Source organism: Heloderma suspectum, chromosome 13 (genome assembly GCF_057233095.1).
Source record: "Heloderma suspectum isolate Gila_16-S chromosome 13, 16-S_ref, whole genome shotgun sequence".
Lineage (NCBI taxonomy): Eukaryota > Metazoa > Chordata > Lepidosauria > Squamata > Helodermatidae > Heloderma > Heloderma suspectum.
Window position 1 is genome coordinate 31,870,695 of NC_139470.1, and position 20,890 is coordinate 31,891,584.

At 50.7% G+C, this 20,890-nt stretch overlaps 1 protein-coding gene across 3 annotated transcripts in view; it reads left to right on the forward strand.

Moving 5' to 3' along the window:
- The first annotated feature begins 1,856 nt into the window (after positions 1-1,856).
- SLC5A1 (solute carrier family 5 member 1) overlaps positions 1,857-20,890 on the forward strand; it is a 48,019-nt gene continuing 28,985 nt past the window's right edge. The window contains exons 1-2 of one of the 3 annotated variants that reach the window (XM_084819874.1): positions 1,857-2,191; positions 13,478-13,549. In XM_084819874.1, the coding sequence (XP_084676000.1) occupies positions 2,060-2,191; positions 13,478-13,549 (204 nt within the window). In that variant the 5' untranslated portion in view covers positions 1,857-2,059. Of the gene's footprint in view, positions 2,192-12,962; positions 13,258-13,477; positions 13,550-20,890 lie in introns of those variants that run through there. The other 2 variants (XM_084819876.1, XM_084819875.1) reach the window with 2 other exon arrangements.

Consider the following 20,890-nt stretch of genomic DNA (forward strand, 5'->3'; position numbering starts at 1 on the left):
AAATAAGAAGCTTAGAGAGCAATCCTATGGTCTCTAGACACTGTCTAGCAGGCCACAGGATATGCTCATTTCCACAAACCGACCGCTCCCCTCATCCGTGCTGCCTTAGAGGCAGCGCAGAGAAGGCCTGTCCTCCGGACTCATAAGAGGAGTGTGGAGCGACTGAAAAGGGGAGGGGCTGGGAGGCGTTCCGGGGTGGGGAGAGCGGAGCTGCGTGTACGACACATCCAATGTGTCATATGGCAGCTTCCTCTCCCCGTCGCCCCACCCCCACTGCTAGACAGCCCAAAACGGCTGTCTTGCTAAAAACAGCAAGGCAGGACAGGCACGGAGGGAACGATCCCCCTGTGTCTCTCCTGCCTTGCTTTGGATAGGCGGTCACCTCCAAGATCGGAGGCAGCTGCCTATCTAGTTAGGATTGCACCCTTAGACGTCTCTCTCAAAACCACCAGAATCTATAGAGTATCTAAGACCTGGCTTAATGTGGCATTTATGTTTTGCACTTGATTTCCTTTTGGGGAACGTTATGTTTATATTGTGGTATTTCTTCTACCTCAGCTCTCCATCTGAAAACAACAACACTGTGTTGGAATGGAAACGTTGGGTCAGTGTTCCACAAACCACCTGGGTTTTCCTTTATCATGTTTTGCCAATGGTTTCTTTCATAGGAATTGGTTCAAAGCATTCCCACGGAGGCACAAGGAGACATGTAGCTGCCCCAAGTAATGTGTTGAACTGCACAATCCTGAACTGCACAATGCGTGTCCCAGGATCCCTTGCTGGGGCACAACTTGTGGGTCATAAGAGGTTGTTTCTCAGGTTAAGGGCTTCTTAACATGGAGCTTTTATCCTGCTATTGAGATTGGTACTCACAGAAGTTTGTGGGCCCTTTAGATGACGTCGTCAACCTCCAGGGCATCTCCCGCATTAAATGACCTTCATTCCATTTTTAAAAAGATCGGAGATGATGAGCTATCCAATTACAGCGCTTGAGTTCCCTGTGAAAGGAGGAAAACCGACAATAAGAGGAGCTAGACCACAGCGCCATCTAGCGGCTGTATAATGGATCATGGAAGACTCATATAAGGGGGAAAAGTGGGGGAGGAAGCGCGTGTAAAGGGAGTCCGTCATGATCCTGCATTTAAAACTGAAGCAGAAAGCCCTGTTTTAAATGCAGGATTTGGGGCTGGTGTAGAGAGCTTCTGTGACTTTCAACAGCACCAGTAGCATATTGGGATTTGTACATGCCTTGCATATTCCTCTCCTACATACTTGTGGTTCATTCCTCCCCACACAAGTGCGCGCGCACACACACACACACACACACACACACACATGCTCAGGGCTCTCTAGGGAGGCTTACCTCAGACTTTTGAGAACCACAATGTTGGGTCATTATCTGGAGTTCAACCAACACAATGGAGAGCTGCGAGGTCAAACTTTTGTCCTGTTAGGTGATTGCCAGTTTGAACTCTCTGGATCTGTCGATCCCCTTGGAGCAAGGGATCCACAGGGTGTTGTCGTACTGCTTTCTTCTTCCCAGAAGTCCCATGGCATCTTTCTGCCTTGTTGGGAGCATGGATGACATATCATGGCAGGAATTCCAGTCCTAGACTCGTGGGGCGCCCCCACCCTTCACGTCACACCTCTTTCAAATGCTGGGCACCGGCGTCTCAGGGAGCAGGCAGCCAGGAACAACCATTTCAGGGCACCACTTGGAAGAGCAGAGCAGAGAACTCGCCGAGCATTGTTCCAGCCATGCCACGCCCTGTGCTGCTGACTCTGGCGGAGCCGCCTACTCCAGGACTACGAAACGTGCTGCTGCAGGGCACCCGGCGCTGGCTCTTCCTCTCCGCAGAGTCTCTGGAGAGCAGAATGGGCCACCAGGGCAGAGCACCTGTTAGGACCTAAGCTATCCCAAGCATAAAGAACAGAATCTCCGGAGTTACATATTACACCCTGGAAGGGGGCCACGGAGGTTTATCATTAACTTGGAGGCTCTGCCAGGTGATACAAGGAGGGGAAACGCGAAGCAGCAAGAGGCACAGAAGTCAGCAGGATGGCAACCCCAACAGCGACCCCCGCGTGGACCACGGTGCCCCCAGACAGCCACCGCGTCGCCATTGATAACCCCGCCGATATCGCAGTCATCGTCATCTACTTCTTAGTCGTCCTGGCGGTCGGCCTGTGGGTAGGTCCGGACTTTTCTCCATTAATGCCGTCCTAGTTTGTCAGCTTACAGATAAGACTGGGGTGTGAGACTAAATGGCTTCTTTGGGAAATGTGCCACAGAAGGTTAAAGGTGTTCAAGGATGCCAGTCCCGCTGGATTCACTGAGCTGCAAAGGGAAGCAAGAGGGAAGGGCTGGCTAGGACAGCAGTGACGAGGGGGCCCAGGGAGCCTGGAGCGGAGCTCAGCAACCGCTGCCTACAAGCGGCGAGAGGGTGCAGGTTGGAAGCTGCTGGAAGAGCGGACGGAGCTCAGAGCCGAAGGGCTGGAGCCTTCAGCGCAACGACTGGCGTGGGGACGGTGCTGGGGCGATGGCAGAGGCGCCTGGCTTGGGCAGGGCCTCCAAGGAAGGGGGCTGGTGCAGCACACTCCATTGTGCTGGTGTAACTTCTACTTATGTGGGTCCTATGGAGCTTAAGTGGCATAAAACTTGCAGAGACGCAACTGAGCAAACATGTCTTGAGTAAGAATTAAAATTATACAGAACATGCAGCAATTTCGCAATACAAATAAATGTAACAATTAGTCCTTCTGAGTCCGAACAAAAATATGGAGTTCTTGCTTGCAACTTTGCAGTAGGCCAGCCCCAAAGTGTCTTTGGTTTCACAAGATGTTGGACACCAAAGTAGTCTTGTTATGGATACCTTAATTTTAGACCACAGGACAATCCACAATTGGAAGCTTATGCATTGTAGTTCAAGGCATTCACCCTGCAATAATAATATAAATATAACAAATAGCAAAGTCATGATTCCCCATCCCCTTGAAATTCTGCTACACACAAATATCAGTTCAGTTTACTTTATACAAGGTGATAAGAGCCCATAATCATACATCAGTTCTCTAGCATTCAGCCTCCCAGCAGAACCGGCTGACTCCGGGGGATTTTTCTCTTAGCCCTCCCTCTGAGGTTCCACCCCTAAGGGACTAAACCATTCAGTCTATGGGGGTTACACTGGCAACTGAGAAGGTTCACGTAAGCAGGTCTTGCAGCAAACGCAATTATAAGAACGTGGAGCGATGCTACACTGGGGCGCAGAGTGGCTGCGAGTCAAAGGAGTGAGGCAAACAATGACTGGATGAGGCTTCGATGGCAGGCAGAAGGGGGCACGGTTGATTTCTCGAAGGAGAGGTTCTGCCGAGACCCTTGAACTTCTTTCAGGCTCCTTACCTCGAATGTCCAATTGCGGGGCAGGGCTGCTTATAGTTATCTAGTGGCGAAGCAAAAAACACTCCGCATATTCTCAGTGGTACACTCATATTTATGATTTCTTTGCATTTGCCAGGGTTAAGACCTGGAATGGAAAGCAGCACGAGTTTCCGAAAGATGGTAGCCACCACAGGCTGAAAGCGGTCTGTGAATTAGCTGCAGTTATCTGAGGTGTCATCTACACTGCACATTTTAATGGCCGTTCCCTTTCCCCAGAGAACCTTGGGAATTGTAGTTCTGCAACAGGGAATAAGGATGGACAGAGAATTCTAAGCTCTTGGCAAACTGCCATGTGCGGCATCCTTCGGGAGTCGCTGCAACAGGTACAACAGAGATGCACGTCTGCAGTGTTTAATAAGGCCCTGGGGATGAGGCAGGCAACGTGCTGGGGGGAAGTTGCTCCCGAACGGAGCAGCGGAAACCCAGCTGCTCAGCCCCCGGGCGGATGGGAGGCCAGTTGAGGGGCATGCAGTGGCTCAGTGGGGAGGAGGGGAGATGTGGGCAGAGCTGCCGGAGCCTCCCCCTGTCCTGACCACTGGGGTCGTGCTGTAGGTGGAGGCTGCATTGCCAAATCTGTGCAGGAACTCCTGTGGGGCTCCCCATGGCTGGCACTCAGCTGCCAGAGGTGACTTGGAGGCTCTGGCCAAGCGGAGGCTATCTGAAGCTGCCCAGGCAGCTGGGGGCAAACCCAGCCAGGAATCTGTACGGCACAGGTGAGGTTACCAGCTGCTCAGGCCCGAGGGTGGAGTTGCCGACTTTTCCCCAGGCCCTGCTCCTGCTCCTGTGCCTGCAAGAGAAATTTCACAGGTGACTTTTCCCACTTTTTTCCATGCAGAAAATGATGATGATAATAATGATAATAGATGATGGTGATGTATCTTCATCTACTAAAAGTCCCCAGAGCCCTGTACAACCTACTGATTCAGCGGGTGGAGCTGTTCCTAGCATGGAGAGCAGTGAGGAGGTTTTTGGCCCAAAATGTCTGGGCGTCAGGCAGCCCCCTCAGGCACAGAAGCAGAGCCGGCAAAAGACAGTGCTGCTGCCACAGCCTGCCTGGCAGAGGCCCATACACGGCCTGGGGCAGGCTCAGGGCTGGGCAGGAGTGTCCCTGCTGTGGTGCACCTTCTGCAAGGCAGCCTGGCAATGGGGCAGCGACCTCCCATGCCCTGTGCAGTGCTGACTCCCCCAGAGGCACAAGGAAGTCCAGAAACAACCGTAGGCCATCGACACAGTCTTTAAGAGGCCGAGACTGCAGTCCAAAGAGAGCAGGCTAGATGTTGGGGGGGATCAGTTGAAAGTTTGAGTCAGGCTTTGAACATGAAACGGGCATTGCGAAAGCTGAAGGGCGAGATGGGGCCTGCCTGATTTTATCAGACGTCAACGCCTGTCCACCCCACGCCCTCCACCCGAAGCACAACAGGAGCCCCCGGGGCTGGTCCGGGCCACTTCCTCTAATGCACCTGCCCGGCAAGTGACATGCCTGGATGAGCTGACCCAGAGCCGTGCCCCTTGCCCTGCAGACGGCTTCCCCTGAGGCAAGGAGAGGCAGGCTGGGTCTGCGTGCCAGGAGGCCCGGCAAAGCGGCTTCATGCCCAGGAACATGCCCTGGTTGGTGGTGTCCCGTATTAATCAGGAGGAGGCTGGCCAAGGCACTTTGCTGCCTGAGCCAGAGCAGCGACGGGGGACCTCCCCCCACAAAGTACATAGTTGATGTTGTTTCAGCGCCTGTTAGAAATGCATCTGTTTAGTTTACTAGATTTGTTTTATTTTGTTTCTGTTTGATTTTAATTGATGTTTTAATTAATTATGTCATTGTGCTGTGCTGTAGCAATGGCAAGAGAGAGCGAGAGAGCGAGCGCGCGCGCACGCGCACACACACTCTCAAGGCTGGTCAAGTTCTTTTGGCATTTTGAGGGAGGCTGAAAATCCCACAAGTGCTTCTTCCCCTCCCTGGCAGTAAAAATACAGTAATAACAGATTAAATAACTAACAATTCACTGCCCTGCCCTTTCATGACAGTCAAAATTAGCAGCTGTCTCACTCTGTCTACTGGTAGTACCGGCTAGCCATATTGTCTTGCCCCGCCATGCCCAACCCTCTGAGCATGGCTACACTGATACATGCTTTTCTTTGAAGCAGGAAAGTCTTGAAGATGTGTGAGGTTGCTTTTCTTTAATCAGGACTTATGGGGTGTTAGAAAAACCCACTGTTCTTGTAACGGAGTGGTGTTTTTTCTGTTTTTTCAGGAACCATGATGGCTAGATACATGCTTACTCTTTTAAAACAAAGAGCAAGTAATGCTCTCTACAGGAAGTACCCACTTCTGTGCTGTATAACCACATTTCATAACTTGGTTCCTGGTGTCGTTCCAGAGATTTATTGTGGGTTTGTGTGTGTGCTCCATTCTGTTTGTTGGTTTCTGTGGACACACAACTACCAGGCCATTCAAGGAGGAGCAGAGCACATGTCTTTTTGCACTGGCGCTCTCTCCTTCCAGTAGGCAAAGACTGGATTTCCTGTTGCATACGCCACTGCAGAATGAGGCCTGGTGCAAGGGGCTATTAATGTTCCCCATGGCTCTCCACTGGCGTTAGACTAATCCACTGGAAAATGTGATCTCAATTTCCCACCACGCAGCTTGAGAAAGACTGAGGGAAATAACCACAGTGACTCCTTCGTGTGTTATACATGTTACCGTGTATGTCCAAAATTTGTTGAATGTGGCATTGGGGAAGGACCCTAACTCAATTGTGGAGCACATTCCTCATATGCAGAAGGCACCAGGGTCAGTCCCTGGCATGTCCAGTCTTGGGGAACAGGGCTAAGACAGCTCTTCCGTGACTGGCCTGAATGAGTCAATGGTCTGAGTCAAGAGAAAGCAGCTCCTGAGGTTCATGCTCGTGTGTGAATGCAACAATTCCCAACAAATGTTGTGGATGTCATTTAGGCAATAGTTAATATTCACTGGGGCATGTCTGTCTATCTATATAAAATTATTTCTACACTGCCTTTAAGGGTGAAACCCCCACAAGGTGGTTTACAAAATAAAAACACATTCCAGTAAAATTCATAAAAACAGAGATTACCAATTAAAATAAATATAATCAAAACTTACCAGTAAAAACCAACAGCCCCAACTTAAGGGAAGGCCAGTGAAGCAGTTGGGTCTTCAGAGCTTTCCTGAAGGCCTGCAAACAAGGGGCCTGACAACCCCCCAACAAAAGTAGAGGTGCAGGGCCACTACTGAGAAGGCCCTCTCCCTTGAACTCACCAGCCAAACTGCGCTTTGAGTTTTTAGACTTTAAAAAACCTGGTCTGAGATTTTCAACATTTATATGTGAATGTTGACTAGGGGGCTGTCTTCACAGGGGATTTCCTGCGGATTGGGAGCATTTTGAGGTCATTCATGAGACATGACATCGTGGCCAGTGCACTGCCAACCAGTAACTTCCGTCTTGAAAAGCCGCATTATTGGAAAGTGATTTTATTCCATTTTTTTCAGTTAAAGCGGCTCCCAGGTGGTTCTGCTGCAGTGTGCCGCATTCCTCTGCATTAACTCCTGGGCATGCCTTTGTGACCTTGCTGTGACATGGTCAAGTGGTGGGGCTGCCACTCCCCCCCACCACATTCACTCATTTTCCCCATTGGCACTTCTGTCCCCAGGGAGAGTAATAAGAGTAACTAGCCTGCCTTTCCGACTCATCAACGTGCTATTGTGTTCTTTTGAGCCTTCAGAATCATGTTGCAGTTTCTTTTTGCCAGTGGGAGTAACTAGCTTCCCTTTCTCCATTGAGAACCATCATTATGTGCTTCTCTGATGTTTGTGTTACTTCGCTTCTTTGATTTGTGCATTACTTTGCTTCTCTGATGTCGCATTATTTCACTTCTCTGATGTTTGCTTCACTTCGGCGCTTGTCTTATCCTTGGGTTAGTTTGGTGCTTGTCTGATCCTTGTGTTACTTCACCGCTTCTCTGATGTTTGCGTTACTATGCTTCTCTGTTTGCAGTAAAAATGGGTTGGGAGCTATAACTCCGTGACAGTTTGCTGGAATGCGGGGAAATTGGGATGGTGGGGTACTTTAATGGGGAGTCTTTGGATGCTGCACTGGATAATCTACGATGTTTGCTTCTTCATGGAAAACTGCACAGAATGGGGGAAAAGGGGGTGGGAGCTATAACTCTGTAACAATTTGCTGGAATGGGATGAAATTGGGGTGATGGTGTGCTCTCATGGGGAGCCTTCGGATGCTGCACTGGATAGTTGGGGATTTTGGCTTCTTCATGGACGAGGGAGTGCACAGGGAGCTTATACTCTTTCCTTTGGCATTAAACAAATGAGCATTAGGAGTTTATCGCAGTAGCAATCTACCACAGTATCAGGTTCACGGGAGTAGAGAAGCCTGTCATTGCGAGCAGGGAGTAGTGGCCAGAGAAGGAAAAAGGGGGGTTGGAGCTAAAACTCCCTGTTTGCTGGAATGGGGCTTATTTGCACTGGTTGGGGGCTCTCATGGGGAGTATTTAGCCTGCCTTTTGTCATCCTTAAAAGCACTACAGCACTATTTCTAGCCTTCAGAATTGTTAATTAGTTACTCTCCATTCATAATAATGTAGTAGCAGAGAGGAGCCTGGACAGGGGCAGGAAACAAGCCTCTCTCATTTGTTGAGCAGTCCCTGCTGGGTTGATGACGTTGAGTTCTACTCTGTCCACCCGACCTAGAAGTATGTTGATTCCAAGCACCCATGAAAAGCAGGGTTTTAGGTACGGTGTGCTCCGCTTGTCTGGCTTTGTGTGTCCCTGATGAACTAAAGCCGATTTGCTGAAAATGCAGAGAATATCCTGACGTGCTTCTCCTTCCGTTGTCGTGTAGATGGCCTCCATCTCCAACAAATGTTTTCACATGTGAATGTTGACATTCAAAACACTTCAGACATTTACTACAACATATTCATAGCAGAATTTTTATTTATTTATTTATTTATTTAATTTATTAATCGTCCATCTGGCTGGTCACCCAGCCACTCTGGGCGATGTACAGCATATAATAAAACAGTTTAAAACAATAAAATTCTACAGTAAAAACGTTTTCTAAAATACCCTAACCCACCCCAAATGCCTGCCTGAACAACCACATTTTTAATGCACAGCGGAAGCTCATTAAAGAATGAGTCCTGATAATCTTCATGAAAGTCTCCTGTCTTCTCGATTCATATATTAACCTTGGGGTAGTTTGTAGTAGTTATTGAGGGGCTGGTGTTGCACCGGGTGGCGGTGGTGGGTGTCAGGTAGGGATGGATGGAAGTCCCTTACCTGATCCTGCAGCTTGCTTCACGGTGGGGGGGAGGCGCTCCATCCCTCCCCCCGAAATTCTGGGCGGGGGGGGAGGCGCCCTGTCCCTCCGGCTGAAATTCTGGCCGGGGAGGAGGCGCCCTGTCCCTCCGGCTGCGAAACCTCGTCTGCTGGGACGCAAATGGCGGCGGCCATAGCCGCCACCGTTTGCGTCCCGGCAGTCAGCCGTGATAGGCTACTTAAATGTTTACGTAGCCTATCACGGCTGACTTTGAGAAAAAAAATAAAAAGCGCGTAAACGTTTACGTAGACTACGGCGAAAATAAGGGCAATGCTATTTGCGTTGCCCTTATTTTCGCCGTAGTCTACGTAAATTTTTACATAGACTACACGTGCCCAAATAAGGAACGCAAATGGCGGTGCCCATGGGCGCTGCCATTTGCATACTTTTTTTTCCCCCCCAAAGTCAGCCGTGATAGGCTACGTAAACATTTACGTAGCCTATCACGGTGTTTTTTGAATATCTAGCCGTGATAGGCTACGTAAATCTTTACGTAGCCTATCACGTTTGTTGTTGTTGTTTTACTTGGAAATGGCGGCGGCAGCTGGTCGGAAGACCGGCCGCTGCCGCCGCCGCACCGCTGCTAGGAGCCGCCGCAGCCAGGGACATTTGCACAAGGTAAGTCCCATCCTGGGGGCGGGGGGTGGACTGTTTCTCCACCAATTTTGGGGGGCCGAATGCGTTGGCATTCGGCCTCCCGGAGATTCGTGGAGAAATTCTCTGACATCCCTAGGGTCAGGGGTGTTTCTGAGTGCAGGGGGTGGGATAGCAGTTCAGATTCTGCAGGAGAACCATCAGACATGGGGGAGGTGTTTTCCCAGGCTAGTCCAGATGAAAGTAGGCCTGCTTCTCAGGTTACAAATGTACAGACGGCTGAATGTGAGGGTCCCTCCTCACCCCCCCCCATGAGAAGCAGCGAACAGGAGGCTGACCTAATAGATCGCAGGCACAGAGCAAAGAAGAAGGCAGGGGCGGAACTCAGACGGTCTACCTGATTGGCCTTGTGTGAAAAGCTGTGCTTAGAGGCCTCACGACAAGAGGGACCTCCCTGCCTTAAGTTAGGCTAGTGAGACCACCCCCCTCTTCAAGCGGCGGGCAACTCTCGTAAATTCCATTTGGATCCCCTGAAGGCATTCCGTGTAGGCGGAGAGTTTCTCTGAGAATCTGTGTCTGTATGACCCTGTGAAGTAATGGATTAAAAGCTATAGACTGAAGCCTCTCATCTGTGTATGTTTGGGCATTGAAGTGGGGGCTAAGGGAATCCTGACAGGGGGAATGCATGGAATTTCTGACATGCGAACACTGAGGACTACATGCCCCACGGTATGCCCCAGGGCTGCTTCTGCAGTACAGTTCCACGCTCAAGTTTGCAGGCTGTCGTCATCAAATCATTGTTCTTGTGTGTTTTCTCTGTGCTTCTACCAGAAAGATGGGATCACGGGGTGAGATACATACTGAGACTCAAACCATTTAAAATCCTTTAAAAAACAATTGTATTTTGATAGAATGCAGTTAAAGCGAACCCATCTACAACTTCTCATTCGTTCCATAAGTTACCAAAGTTGCTGCAAGCAACAGGGAGGCCACCCCCACCGCATGCTCAGAAGCACTGCTGAGCGTTAGCTGTGCTTCCCAGGTGTCTCTTGTCTTCCCCGATGAGTGGTTGGTTTGGGGGTGCCTTATATACTTCTGGGTTCTTTGTCTCGAGTACAGACAATCTCATACCTTGACTATGTGCCCTGGTGTACCTCAGCAACTTCGTTTCATTTCGTTCTATACTTGGGCACTTCATCACTCATCCTTAAGGGCTTATTTCTCCTCCAGTTAAGCATTCCTTTGCAGCTACTGGCCCTTCTTAAAACTCAGTCAGTAATCAGCTCCTGGTGTTTGCCCAGATTCAGCCAATTATGTTGTCTACAGACTTTGGATCACCGTTTGCATGTACAGTCCTGTTCATCCTTTGGCCCCTCTTCTGGTAACATTCCCATGCGGACCTTAGGAACCCAAACACCCATTCACTCTACAGGGGGCAATTATCATTGTGCACGACCTTGCTTCCGACCCTTTTCAGATTGCAACTTCTCAGGTTCCAACTTCTGGAGAAAGAATGGAAGAGTACTGCAGTCTCCCCAGATTAAGACTGCCTTAGCACTTCTCTTTCACTCTTTCAGTATCTTTCTAAAGAAGTGTGCTTTTGATGTGTGTGCTGATGTTCCGGGTGGTAATAATGCCACACATCTCCCTCAGTACATCTTCGCTATGACCTTTCTTCTTGGCACTATTTATCACCATTTTATTAAATCAGTATTTTAATTTGAACTAAAATGCCTTTTCACCTGTTTTTTAAATGTTGAGGTATTTGTATAATAGGGCTTAAATTACAAAGCTTATTAGCATGATTATTAAAAACTGATTTAAAAAGCACAATGCCATTTTGGTACTGCTATTTTTTTTAGCCATTGTCTTAGTGCTACAACACTAGCCTACACTTTTCTTTTAAAGTGATGAAAGTAATTGTGCACTAGCAACTAAATAAATAAGTGATTTAGTCAAAATTGAAGAACTGCTTAAAAAAATGGTTAGGGAAAAAAGATTTTAAAAAATGGCTTGCTCAGAATTGTCCTTTTTCTGCCCACATGAATATGTCACCTCTGCTACTACAGATGGAACACTGCAGGATGCACACACCCCAAAAGCCCTGTACTCCCAAACTGTGAGAAGTCAATTGCAGTTTCACATATAGCTTGCAGTGGAAAAGCAATGCCTATGTAGCACTAGGAGCTGGCAGTCTGGAAGAACACCCAGGTAGCACCTTACCATGTACTGAATTCTAACAGATGACCCCTCAGTTGCCATCATGATGTTCTGATCAGAAGAGGATAGACTGAATGTCCGTTGAGCAAATTCCAGAGGCTCAGCCGTTCTAGTCTGTTGCGGCTGAAACAATAAAGGGTGTTTCAGGATGGATGGTTCCTAGAGCTAATAAATCATTGCTCTTCCGCTGTAAGCTACAAGTGGAATTCAACTCCCTGGCCATGATATTGTGCTTTTGCTGTGTGTGCCTCCCCTATGCTCTGTCTACACCAGTGCCGAGCTACTCTTCTGCCTTTTTTTTTAAGGTGGGTGTTTGTTTTGACTGGGGTAGTGACTTCCTGGGCAGCTGAACACACCACAGCTCAGCACACACTCGCTATACACTTTGCATGGGGCGCCATTTTTATCAGCCATTCATTTTTATTTCTAATCCACATTTGAAGTAGCTAAGGGCTCAATCCTATGGCTGCCAGACAGTGGCTAGATGGCCATAGGATTTTTTGTTTTCCAGGAACCGACCTTGAAGCCCGCACTCTGAGCTCAGTTCCCAGAAAACTGCCCCCCGCCCGGGCGGCACAGTATGTTCCCGGTTCTGCGCTTGGAGAGCAGCAAAAAGCGGGGGAAGGGGGCGACCCTGGGGGTGGGGTGGGGACGGCAGAAGTGCCAGCAAGACACTTCCTGTGCGCCACCCAGCCTCCCCCCCCCCGCTTCGAGCCACCCCAGCTAGACAGCTGAAATCAGCCTCCTGGCTTTGGATGCAGGGTGGCTGGAGTGCAGAAGAGAAGGCCCCCTCCGTGCTCCACCTGCCCTGCATTGGATAGTTGGTTGCCTCCGAGTTTGGAGGCAACCAACTTTCCCTCTAGGATTGTGCCCGAAGACACTTTCCCAAATATACACAATACTGAAATACCACTTAAGTGACACAGTTCATGTGGTTAATGGAGTAAGTGACTGGGTTTTTTTTTAAATAATAAAAAATTGCATTATATGAACTGTAGCGGTATACCTCTACAGTATTATAATAAATTTTCTCTAAAGTGGCATTACAATATTACAGAGGTATATGCTATCCCCTATAATGCTATTTTTTTAAAAAAAAATTAAAAGACCTTTCTGGACACCACCACCACCACCCTTGCTAAAATGGTAGCAACTGGAGAGGGTCCCCCGCTCTGATTTTTCAATTTTATATACTGCATCATAGCATTGTGAGGGCACAGCACTACAGTACACTCCCTAATACACTGTCACTTCGGTGGCATTTTGCGATCATCTGTCTATCTATTCCAGAAAAGCGCCTCGGCGCCACTTGAGAGAGAAACGTAAACGAGACGGGGCGTAACGGGCGGCGACGTTCCCCCGAGCGTGGGCTGAGCCGTGGAAGGCCCGTCTGCCCGCCCGCGGCCTCGCCGCTGGCGAACCCCCGAGGAACCGCGCCAAGGGCGTCCGTGCCTGCGGGGAGGGCGTCACTCTTCCGCCCCCCCGCGCCGGGCTTCCTCCCGAGCGGAAGACGGCGGAAGCGGCGGCGGGGGGCGCGGGCGCCGTTCGCTGAAGCGGCGTCCCGCCAGCGTTACCTGCACATCTGCCCGTCTGGCCCCCCTCCCCGGGAGGCCGCCCCCAGCTCCTCCGTTTTCGTTCATGGGGCGCCTCCCCCGAGTAATTTCTGCGATGCGGACGGCGACCCGCAGCCCCCCTGCCCCGCGGAGCCGGCGCCTGACCCTGAACCTCCAGGGAGTCCTAGGGCGACTCTACGCCGCCAGCTTCGCCGGCCCGCAGCCGCGGCAGAGCGACTTTCCGCGGGGGGGGGCGCCGCGCGCGCACTCGAGCGGCCCGCCGGAGGCGACACTCACGGCGTCCAACCCTTTCTCTCCCTCAGGCCATGTATTCCACGAACCGCGGGACCGTGGGAGGATTCTTCCTGGCTGGCCGAAGCATGGTGTGGTGGCCGGTGAGTTGCACGCGGAGGCGCGTCCCGGGGAACACGCGTCCGCCCGGCGCCGCGTGGCGAGCGCGCTCCGGCGTCGCCTCCCCCCGCTGCAGCAAGGCTGCGCCGGAGCGGGCGGGGCAGGCCGGCCTGCGGGGGGCGGGCGAGGCAGCGCGGGCGCAGCTGTTGGCCGCCCCCGGGCCTGGGGACGGCCCTGCCAGCTGCCCAGCGCCGGCGCGAACCGAGCGCTCCGGCCCCTCCGGGGAGCGGCCGCTGCGCCCAGTGCCCCGCGAAGGGGCGGGCCCCGCGGTCAGAGCAGGGGGAGCCGCCGCTCTGCGGGCGGAGCAAGCCCCCGCGGCGGATTTCGGCGACCGAGGCGCGCCGGCCCTCTGGCTCCAGCGGCGGCCAGGGCCCCGCGCGCCGGGCCCGAGCCGGAGGCATCTCGACGCCGCTGCTCTGTGCCCGGGGCCGCCGGGCTCCCCAGCCGAGTCCGCCGGTATGCAGCGGCACCCGCGGAGCAGCGCACCCAGGCAGCTGAGGGGAACAGGCGCACGCCTCAGCCGCCAGCCCCGGGCTGGGCAGCTGGCGGCCCTCCGGGCGCGCTGGCCTCCACTCCCGCCGGCACAGCCAACGGGGAGGGCTGACGGGGTCGCAGGCCAGCAGCCCCCAGAGGGCCGCAGCCTGCCCAGCCCGGGTCGACTCCGCAGCCCGGGGCTCGTGGGAGCAGGTGCGTCGTAACAAGCCACCCACCACCCTGAAACAGGCCATGGGTTCTGGGTGGTTTCTTAACTCCCCAACAACCCCCCCTCTTGCTGGGTTAGCAGGTGATGACAAGCTGCAGTACCCCCCTCCCCGTGCTGCTTGAATTTTTAAAATGCAAAATGGCAATCCCCATGGGGAAATCCACCCACTGTAGCTTGCCCTTATGTGCAAACCAGGTCACTGCGTTGCACTGACCTAGCTCACACAATCACCACAGCCCATTGTGGCTTATTTAAACCATGGTGTGTTGCAGTGCCCACAGCTGCCAGATTGCCAATCCAAGCCCCCACTGGGCGCTTTTATGACTTCCAAACCCGGTGATGATGGCTTGATGGGGTAGTTAATAAACCACCCCACAGCCCTACAACAGCCAGTCGGTTCAGGGTGGTTAACCACCCCATCAAGCCACCCTCACTGGGTTCAGAGGATACATGAAGCCGTGCCTGGTGAGGGTAATTGTGTAAACGGGGCTGGCATGTGACTGGCACATGCAGGTTGATGAACAAGCCACCGTGGCTTATTAAACACCTTCATGTCCTGTGAATTGGCTCACTACCCCTTCTGCAAATTAGGACTGGGTGGGGGGGAGTGACAGGGATTTTTAAAACTTGCTTTTCTGTAAAGTAAGTGTATAGTGTGTATGAGTGTTTCAGACTTCACCCTGAGCGACTTCTGTGTGCTGAGGGCATCAAAATAATGAAAAGTCCAAGGAAAGGCCTAGGCTGGAAGGAGCAGAACTGTGCAGCAATGGAATAAATTGCAGTTAATCATTTCTTGAGAGAGCATTCCTAATAGCACAGCATTAGCCTTAATCATTAATAGACGGCGAAGCAGCTGAGGGCACCCTACAGCAAGAGAGACGGGAGAGCGCTTCAGACTTGCCCCGCCCTCACCTGGAGGTTTGCGTGGGCAACTGTGTGAATGAAGAAGCAGGGGACCCCTCTCCCCGTGGAAAGAGGGCAAGGCTCTGCAGGCACTGCACTCGCCCACGGGTGCAGAGGGCAGGTGGCCTGTGGCGAGCGCTCAGCAACATGTCATGGAACCTCTGACTATTACAATGATGACAGCGTCTGCGTCACTGAGCAACACTGCGTACATACAATAACAACAGGAAGGCTTCCATTTCTTGACCACTGGCGTTCCGGGGTGCGTTCCCCCTGGACCTTCCGCTCCCCACTTTCTGCAGGGCCCAGGCTTGGCTCTCCCTCCCTCTCTCCCTGCTGACTTGAGCAGTTGTCCCTTGAAAGCTGCTTCCCAGGAACCTTAAAGGGGCAGGAACACTCAGCCACAGAGGCCCTTTCCAGAGGATGGTAGAGCAACAAATGCAGTTTGCTTTCCCTCCAGATAGCACTTCTATGGCAGTGATATCCCAGCATTCCACCAAAAGTCTGTCATAGCGTCTGAAATTCACTCCCCCCACCGCCCCGTTAACACAATAGTCCTAACCTGGGCACAGCTAGAGTCAGTAGCTGCACAAAGTAGTCCTGATCCTGGGCTGGGCTTGTTGTGTCCATTGGATAAGAATCCTGGGCCCAATCTACACAGGTGATTTAGTGCAGAGCAAGAGCACATCAGGGTTGTTCACAACACATGATGTCACCACCCCACAGCAACCGCACAGGCACAGCTTCCCTCTCAAAAAGGCACATTTTCGCAAAGTCTTTTTAGTGCGTCTTTTTTCCTTAAATGTGGCATCTATGTGGTTCTGCTGCAGTGTGCCCCATTCCCCCGAATTACATCCTGCATACTGGGCATGCCTAAGGGTGTGTCTGTGACCTGGTCAAAGGGCGGGGCTGTTCCCTTTTTTCCTCCATTGGCAGTAGCCACTTTGGACACAGGCTCTTCTTCCCACTTAGCACTATTATGCAGTTATGCTATTTGGCTGCTGGCCATTCATGTGTATCTTTACTTTGCATGACAACATTGCTACTTCACAGTCCTGTAATCACACAATTGTGCAATGTCACATTATTTATTTATTTGATTTATTAGCTGCCCATCTGGCCGGCTTGTTGTTGTTGTTCAGTTGTTAAGTCGTGTCCGACTCTTCGTGACCCCATGGACCACAGCACGCCAGGCCTTCCTGTCCTCCGCTCTCTCCCGGAGTGTGCTCAACTTCATATTCATTGCATCGGTGATGCTATCCAGCCATCTCATCCTCTGCCGTCCCCTTCTCCTTTTGCCTTCAATCTTTCCCAGCATCAGGGTCTTTTCCAGGGAGTTTTCTCTTCGCATTAGGTGGCCAAAATATTTCAGCTTCAGCATCTGTCCTTCCAATGAGCAGTCAGGGTTGATTTCCTTTAGGATTGACTGATTTGACCTCCTTGCAGTCCAGGGAACTCGTAAGAGTCTTCTCCAGCACCACGGTTCGAAAGCATAAATTCTTCGGCGCTCAGCCTTCCTTATAGTCCAGCTCTCACAGCCATACGTTGCTACTGGGAAAACCATAGCTTTAATTAGACGGACCTTTGTCGGCAAGGTGATGTGTCTGCTTCTTACTATGCTGTCTAGGTGTGCCATAGCTTTCCTCCCAAGGAGCAAGGGTCTTTTACTTTCATGGCTGCAGTCACCGTCTGCGGTGATCTTGGAGCCCAAGAAAATGAAATCTGTCACTGCTTCCATTTCTTCCCCTTCTATATGCCAGGCAGTGATGGGGCCAGATGCCATGATCTTCGTTTTTTTAATGTTGAGTTTCAAACCAGCTTTTGCACTCTCCACTTTCACCCTCAACAAGAGCCTCTTTAGATCCTCTTCGCTTTCTGCCATTCGGGTGGTATCATCTGCGTATCTGAGGTTGTTGATAATTCTCCTGGCAATCTTAATTCCGACCTGTGATTCATCCAACCCAGCGTTTCTCATGATGTACTCTGCATATAAATTAAATTAGCAGGGCGACAATATGCAGCCTTGTCGTCCTCCTTTCCCAGTTTTGAACCAATCGGTTGTTCCATGTCCGGTTCTTACTGTTGCTTCTTGACCCTCATACAGGTTTCTCAGGAGACAGGTAAGGTGGTCTGGTACCCCCATCTCTTTCAGAATTTGCCAGAGTTTGTTGTGATCCACACAATCAAAGGCTTTAGCGTAGTCAATGAAGCAGAAATATACATTTTTCTGGAATTCTCTTGCTTTCTCCATGATCCAACGAATGTTGGCGATTTGATCTCTAGTTCTTCTGCCTCTTCGGAACCCAGCTTGTACTTCTGGTAGTTCTCGGTTCACATACTGCTGAAGCCTAGCTTGTAGGATTTTGAGCATCACCTTGCTGGCATGTGAAATGAGTGCAGTTGTATGGTAGTTTGAACTTTGGCATTGGCATTGCCCTTCTTTGGAATTGGAATGTAAACTGACCTTTTCCAGTCTTGTGGCCACTGCTGAGTGTTCCAAATTTGTTGGCATATTGAGTGCAGCACTTTTAACAGCATCATCTTTTAGGATTTGAAATAGCTCAGCTGGAATACTGTCATCTCCGCTAGCTTTGTTGTTAGTAATGCTTCCTAAGGCCCACAACGTCACTCTCTAGGATGTCCGGCTCAAGCTCAGTGACCACACTATCATGGCTATCAGAGACATTAAGATCTTTCTTGTATAGTTCTTCTGTGTATTCTTTCCACCTCTTCTTAATCTCATCTGCTTCTGTTAGGTCCCTGCCTTCTTGGTCCTTTGTCATGCCTGTCTTTGCACAAAACGTTCCCTTGAGATCTCCGATTTTCTTGAAGGGATCTCTAGGCTTTCCCATTCTATTGTTTTCCTCGATTTCTTTGCATTGTTCATTTAGGAAGGCCTTTTTGTCTCTCCTTGCTATTCTCTGGAACTCTGCATTCAGTTGGGTATATCTTCCCCTTTCTCCCTTGGTTTTCGCTTCCCTTCTTTCCTCAGCTACTTGTAAAGCCTCATCAGACAGCCACTTGGCTTTCTTGCATTTCTTTTTCTTTGGGATGGATTTCGTTGCTGCCTCCTGAACAATGTTACGGACCTCCGTCCATAGTTCCTCAGGCACTCTGTCTATCAGGTCTAATCCCTGAAATCTATTTCTCACCTCCACTGTATATTGATAAGGGATATGATTTAGGTCATACCTGAATGGTTTAGTGGTTTTCCCTACGTTCTTCAGTTTCAGCCGAAATTTTGCAAGAAGCAGCTCATGATCTGAGCCACAGTCAGCTCCAGGTCTTGTTTTTACTGACTGTACAGAGCTTCTCCATCTTTGGCTGCAAAGGACATAATCAATCTGATTTCGATATTGACCATCTGGTGATGTCCATGTGTAGAGTCGCCTCCTGTGCTGTTGGAAAAGAGTGTTTGCTATGATCAGCGTGTTCTCTTGGCAAAACTCTATTAGCCTTTGTCCTGCTTCATTTTGTACACCAAGGCCATGCTTGCCTGTTATCCCGGTGATTTCTTGACTTCCTACTTTAGCATTCCAGTCCCCCATGATGAAGAGGACATCTTTTTTTGGTGTTAGTTCTAGAAGTTGTTGTCAGTCTTCATAGAACCGATCCACCTCAGCTTCTTCGGCCTCAACATTAGCGCGATAGTCAGAACTGAATTATACTGGGGCAGTGGCTCAGGCAAGGAGCAGGGCTTCAGTACTGCTGATTCATAGTCCTGTAATCACGCACGTGCGCAATATCACCATAGTGCACTACAGTAACTAACCCAGGGAGCAGGGCTTCAGTGTTGCGGCTTCACAGGCCTGGTGGCTGTGGGGAGAGGTGTGGGGTAAACTACGGGACATAATTCATCTCTTCCATTAAACTTCCCTGAGCAGGGGAGCACTGAAAGGGGCGGGGAGCAAGCCTCTCTCGTCACTGAGCAGCACCTACACAGTGGATGACGCTCAGTTCTACTAGCTGGACTCCTCCCGCTTGTTCACCCAGTCCTGAAGTATGGCGGCATCAAGTGCTGTTTGACCCATGACAGTGGGGTTTTGTGTAATGTATACTCCACTTTTCTTGCTTTGTGTGCCACTGAGAGATGAAAGCAATTTCATGAAAATCTGGATATAGCCAGAAAACGCTTCTGAAACTGTTTCCATGTAGATTGGGCCCTGGAGATTTGACTAAGACCCTCAAACTCCAGTTCACAGGGGCCCTGGTGGGTGGCGGAGCCATTCCCTCCCAGGTCTGGTTCTCTCATCTGTAAACTGTGCATGAGCAGTCGTGCATAAACACGGTGCATAAACAGTGCATAAACAGTCGTGCATAAACTGCATAAACACGGTCGAAGGCATGGCGCTTGCAGCATTTTGCCATTACGTGTCACCCTCACTGCATCTGAGATCTCTTGGGAGAAGTGAGAGCAGGGCCCACATGGCAAAGGTTGTAGGAATGGAAGCAGCTTTGCCTCGGCAAGAGTCCCTGGCATCGCCTCATTTTATTCCTTCCTTATTGCTTCTAGTGTTTTGTTACTTCACAACCCTTTGCTGCGCGAACACACCTGGCATCACAAGCCCCATTGGCTTGTTTTCTCTGAGAGAGAGATGCAAGATGTGCCCTGCCACACCTGCCAGGCGGGACTCTCCCTTGTTTGCACCAAGGCCAGAAGCAATCGAGAACTCACTGTGGCAGTCTTCATGAGGGGTGGGTGGGGTGGGCAGGCTGCGGTGCGTGCGCGTTCTGCATTCTTCACCCACGTGCCGCTTGTACTGTGAAAAACTGGCGCTGTGGTGGCCATGGCTTCTTCCAAGCCCATTTCTGACACCATGAGCAGCCTGCACGCTGCCTGCCCCAAGCCCCAGAGTGTTTTCTAAGCAAAAGAAAGAGGATAGGGAAAATGAGAATGAATAGACACTGAGGCAGATGGGCAGGAAGAAGGGAGGAAGGAATAGAGGGAGGGAAAACAACAGAGAAAAGATTGGGAAAGTGTGTGCGTGTGTGAGAGAGAGAATAGAGAGGGAACAAGAAAAATGACGATGCCCAGAAAATTATCTGGAAATAAGCAGGCGCCGTTGCTTGGGGATGAGATTATCCCCCTTCCTTAACCTATAGTTGGATACTGAGATCCCCTCCACCGACAAAAAGCAGAACCGGGGGGCTGACATCTGACTATGACTTGCCCTCTGTGGCAAAATGGTTTGGCAGTGGTGGGAGTCACTTCTTTTAACACATCATCAGTGCAAGCACCATATTGAAGGGCATCAACAGAAACAGACTCTCAGTTGATTCAGACTATGAGTATTTCTGTATCGATCCCAACGCGCCGCCATTCACTGAAAGGACTGCAAGGGCGCCAGTGTTCCTAGAGATTAAAGAAGAGGGCAGAATCAAAGACGAGGCTAAGCAAAAGGACAAAGGTAGCTTAAGGGAATGTTCTCAGGAACTTGCAAGCAAAACTGCTCACACCACCCAAGCTCAGGTGGTGACAATCCAACCAACCTGACACACTCAGCGTAACGTGAGGGGAGGCCCCAGGCTGCCCTGCTGTCATCCTTGGTGTTTATTTTGCACTGCTGTGCAATGGCTGTATACCTACATCAGCCTGTCTCAAACAGGGGCCCTCCTGCATTGGACTACAGCTCCCATACTACCCAGCCAGCTCTGCTAAATTGGCTTGAGGGATTATGGGATTTGTAGTCCAAAACATCCGGAGAGCACCAATTTGGTA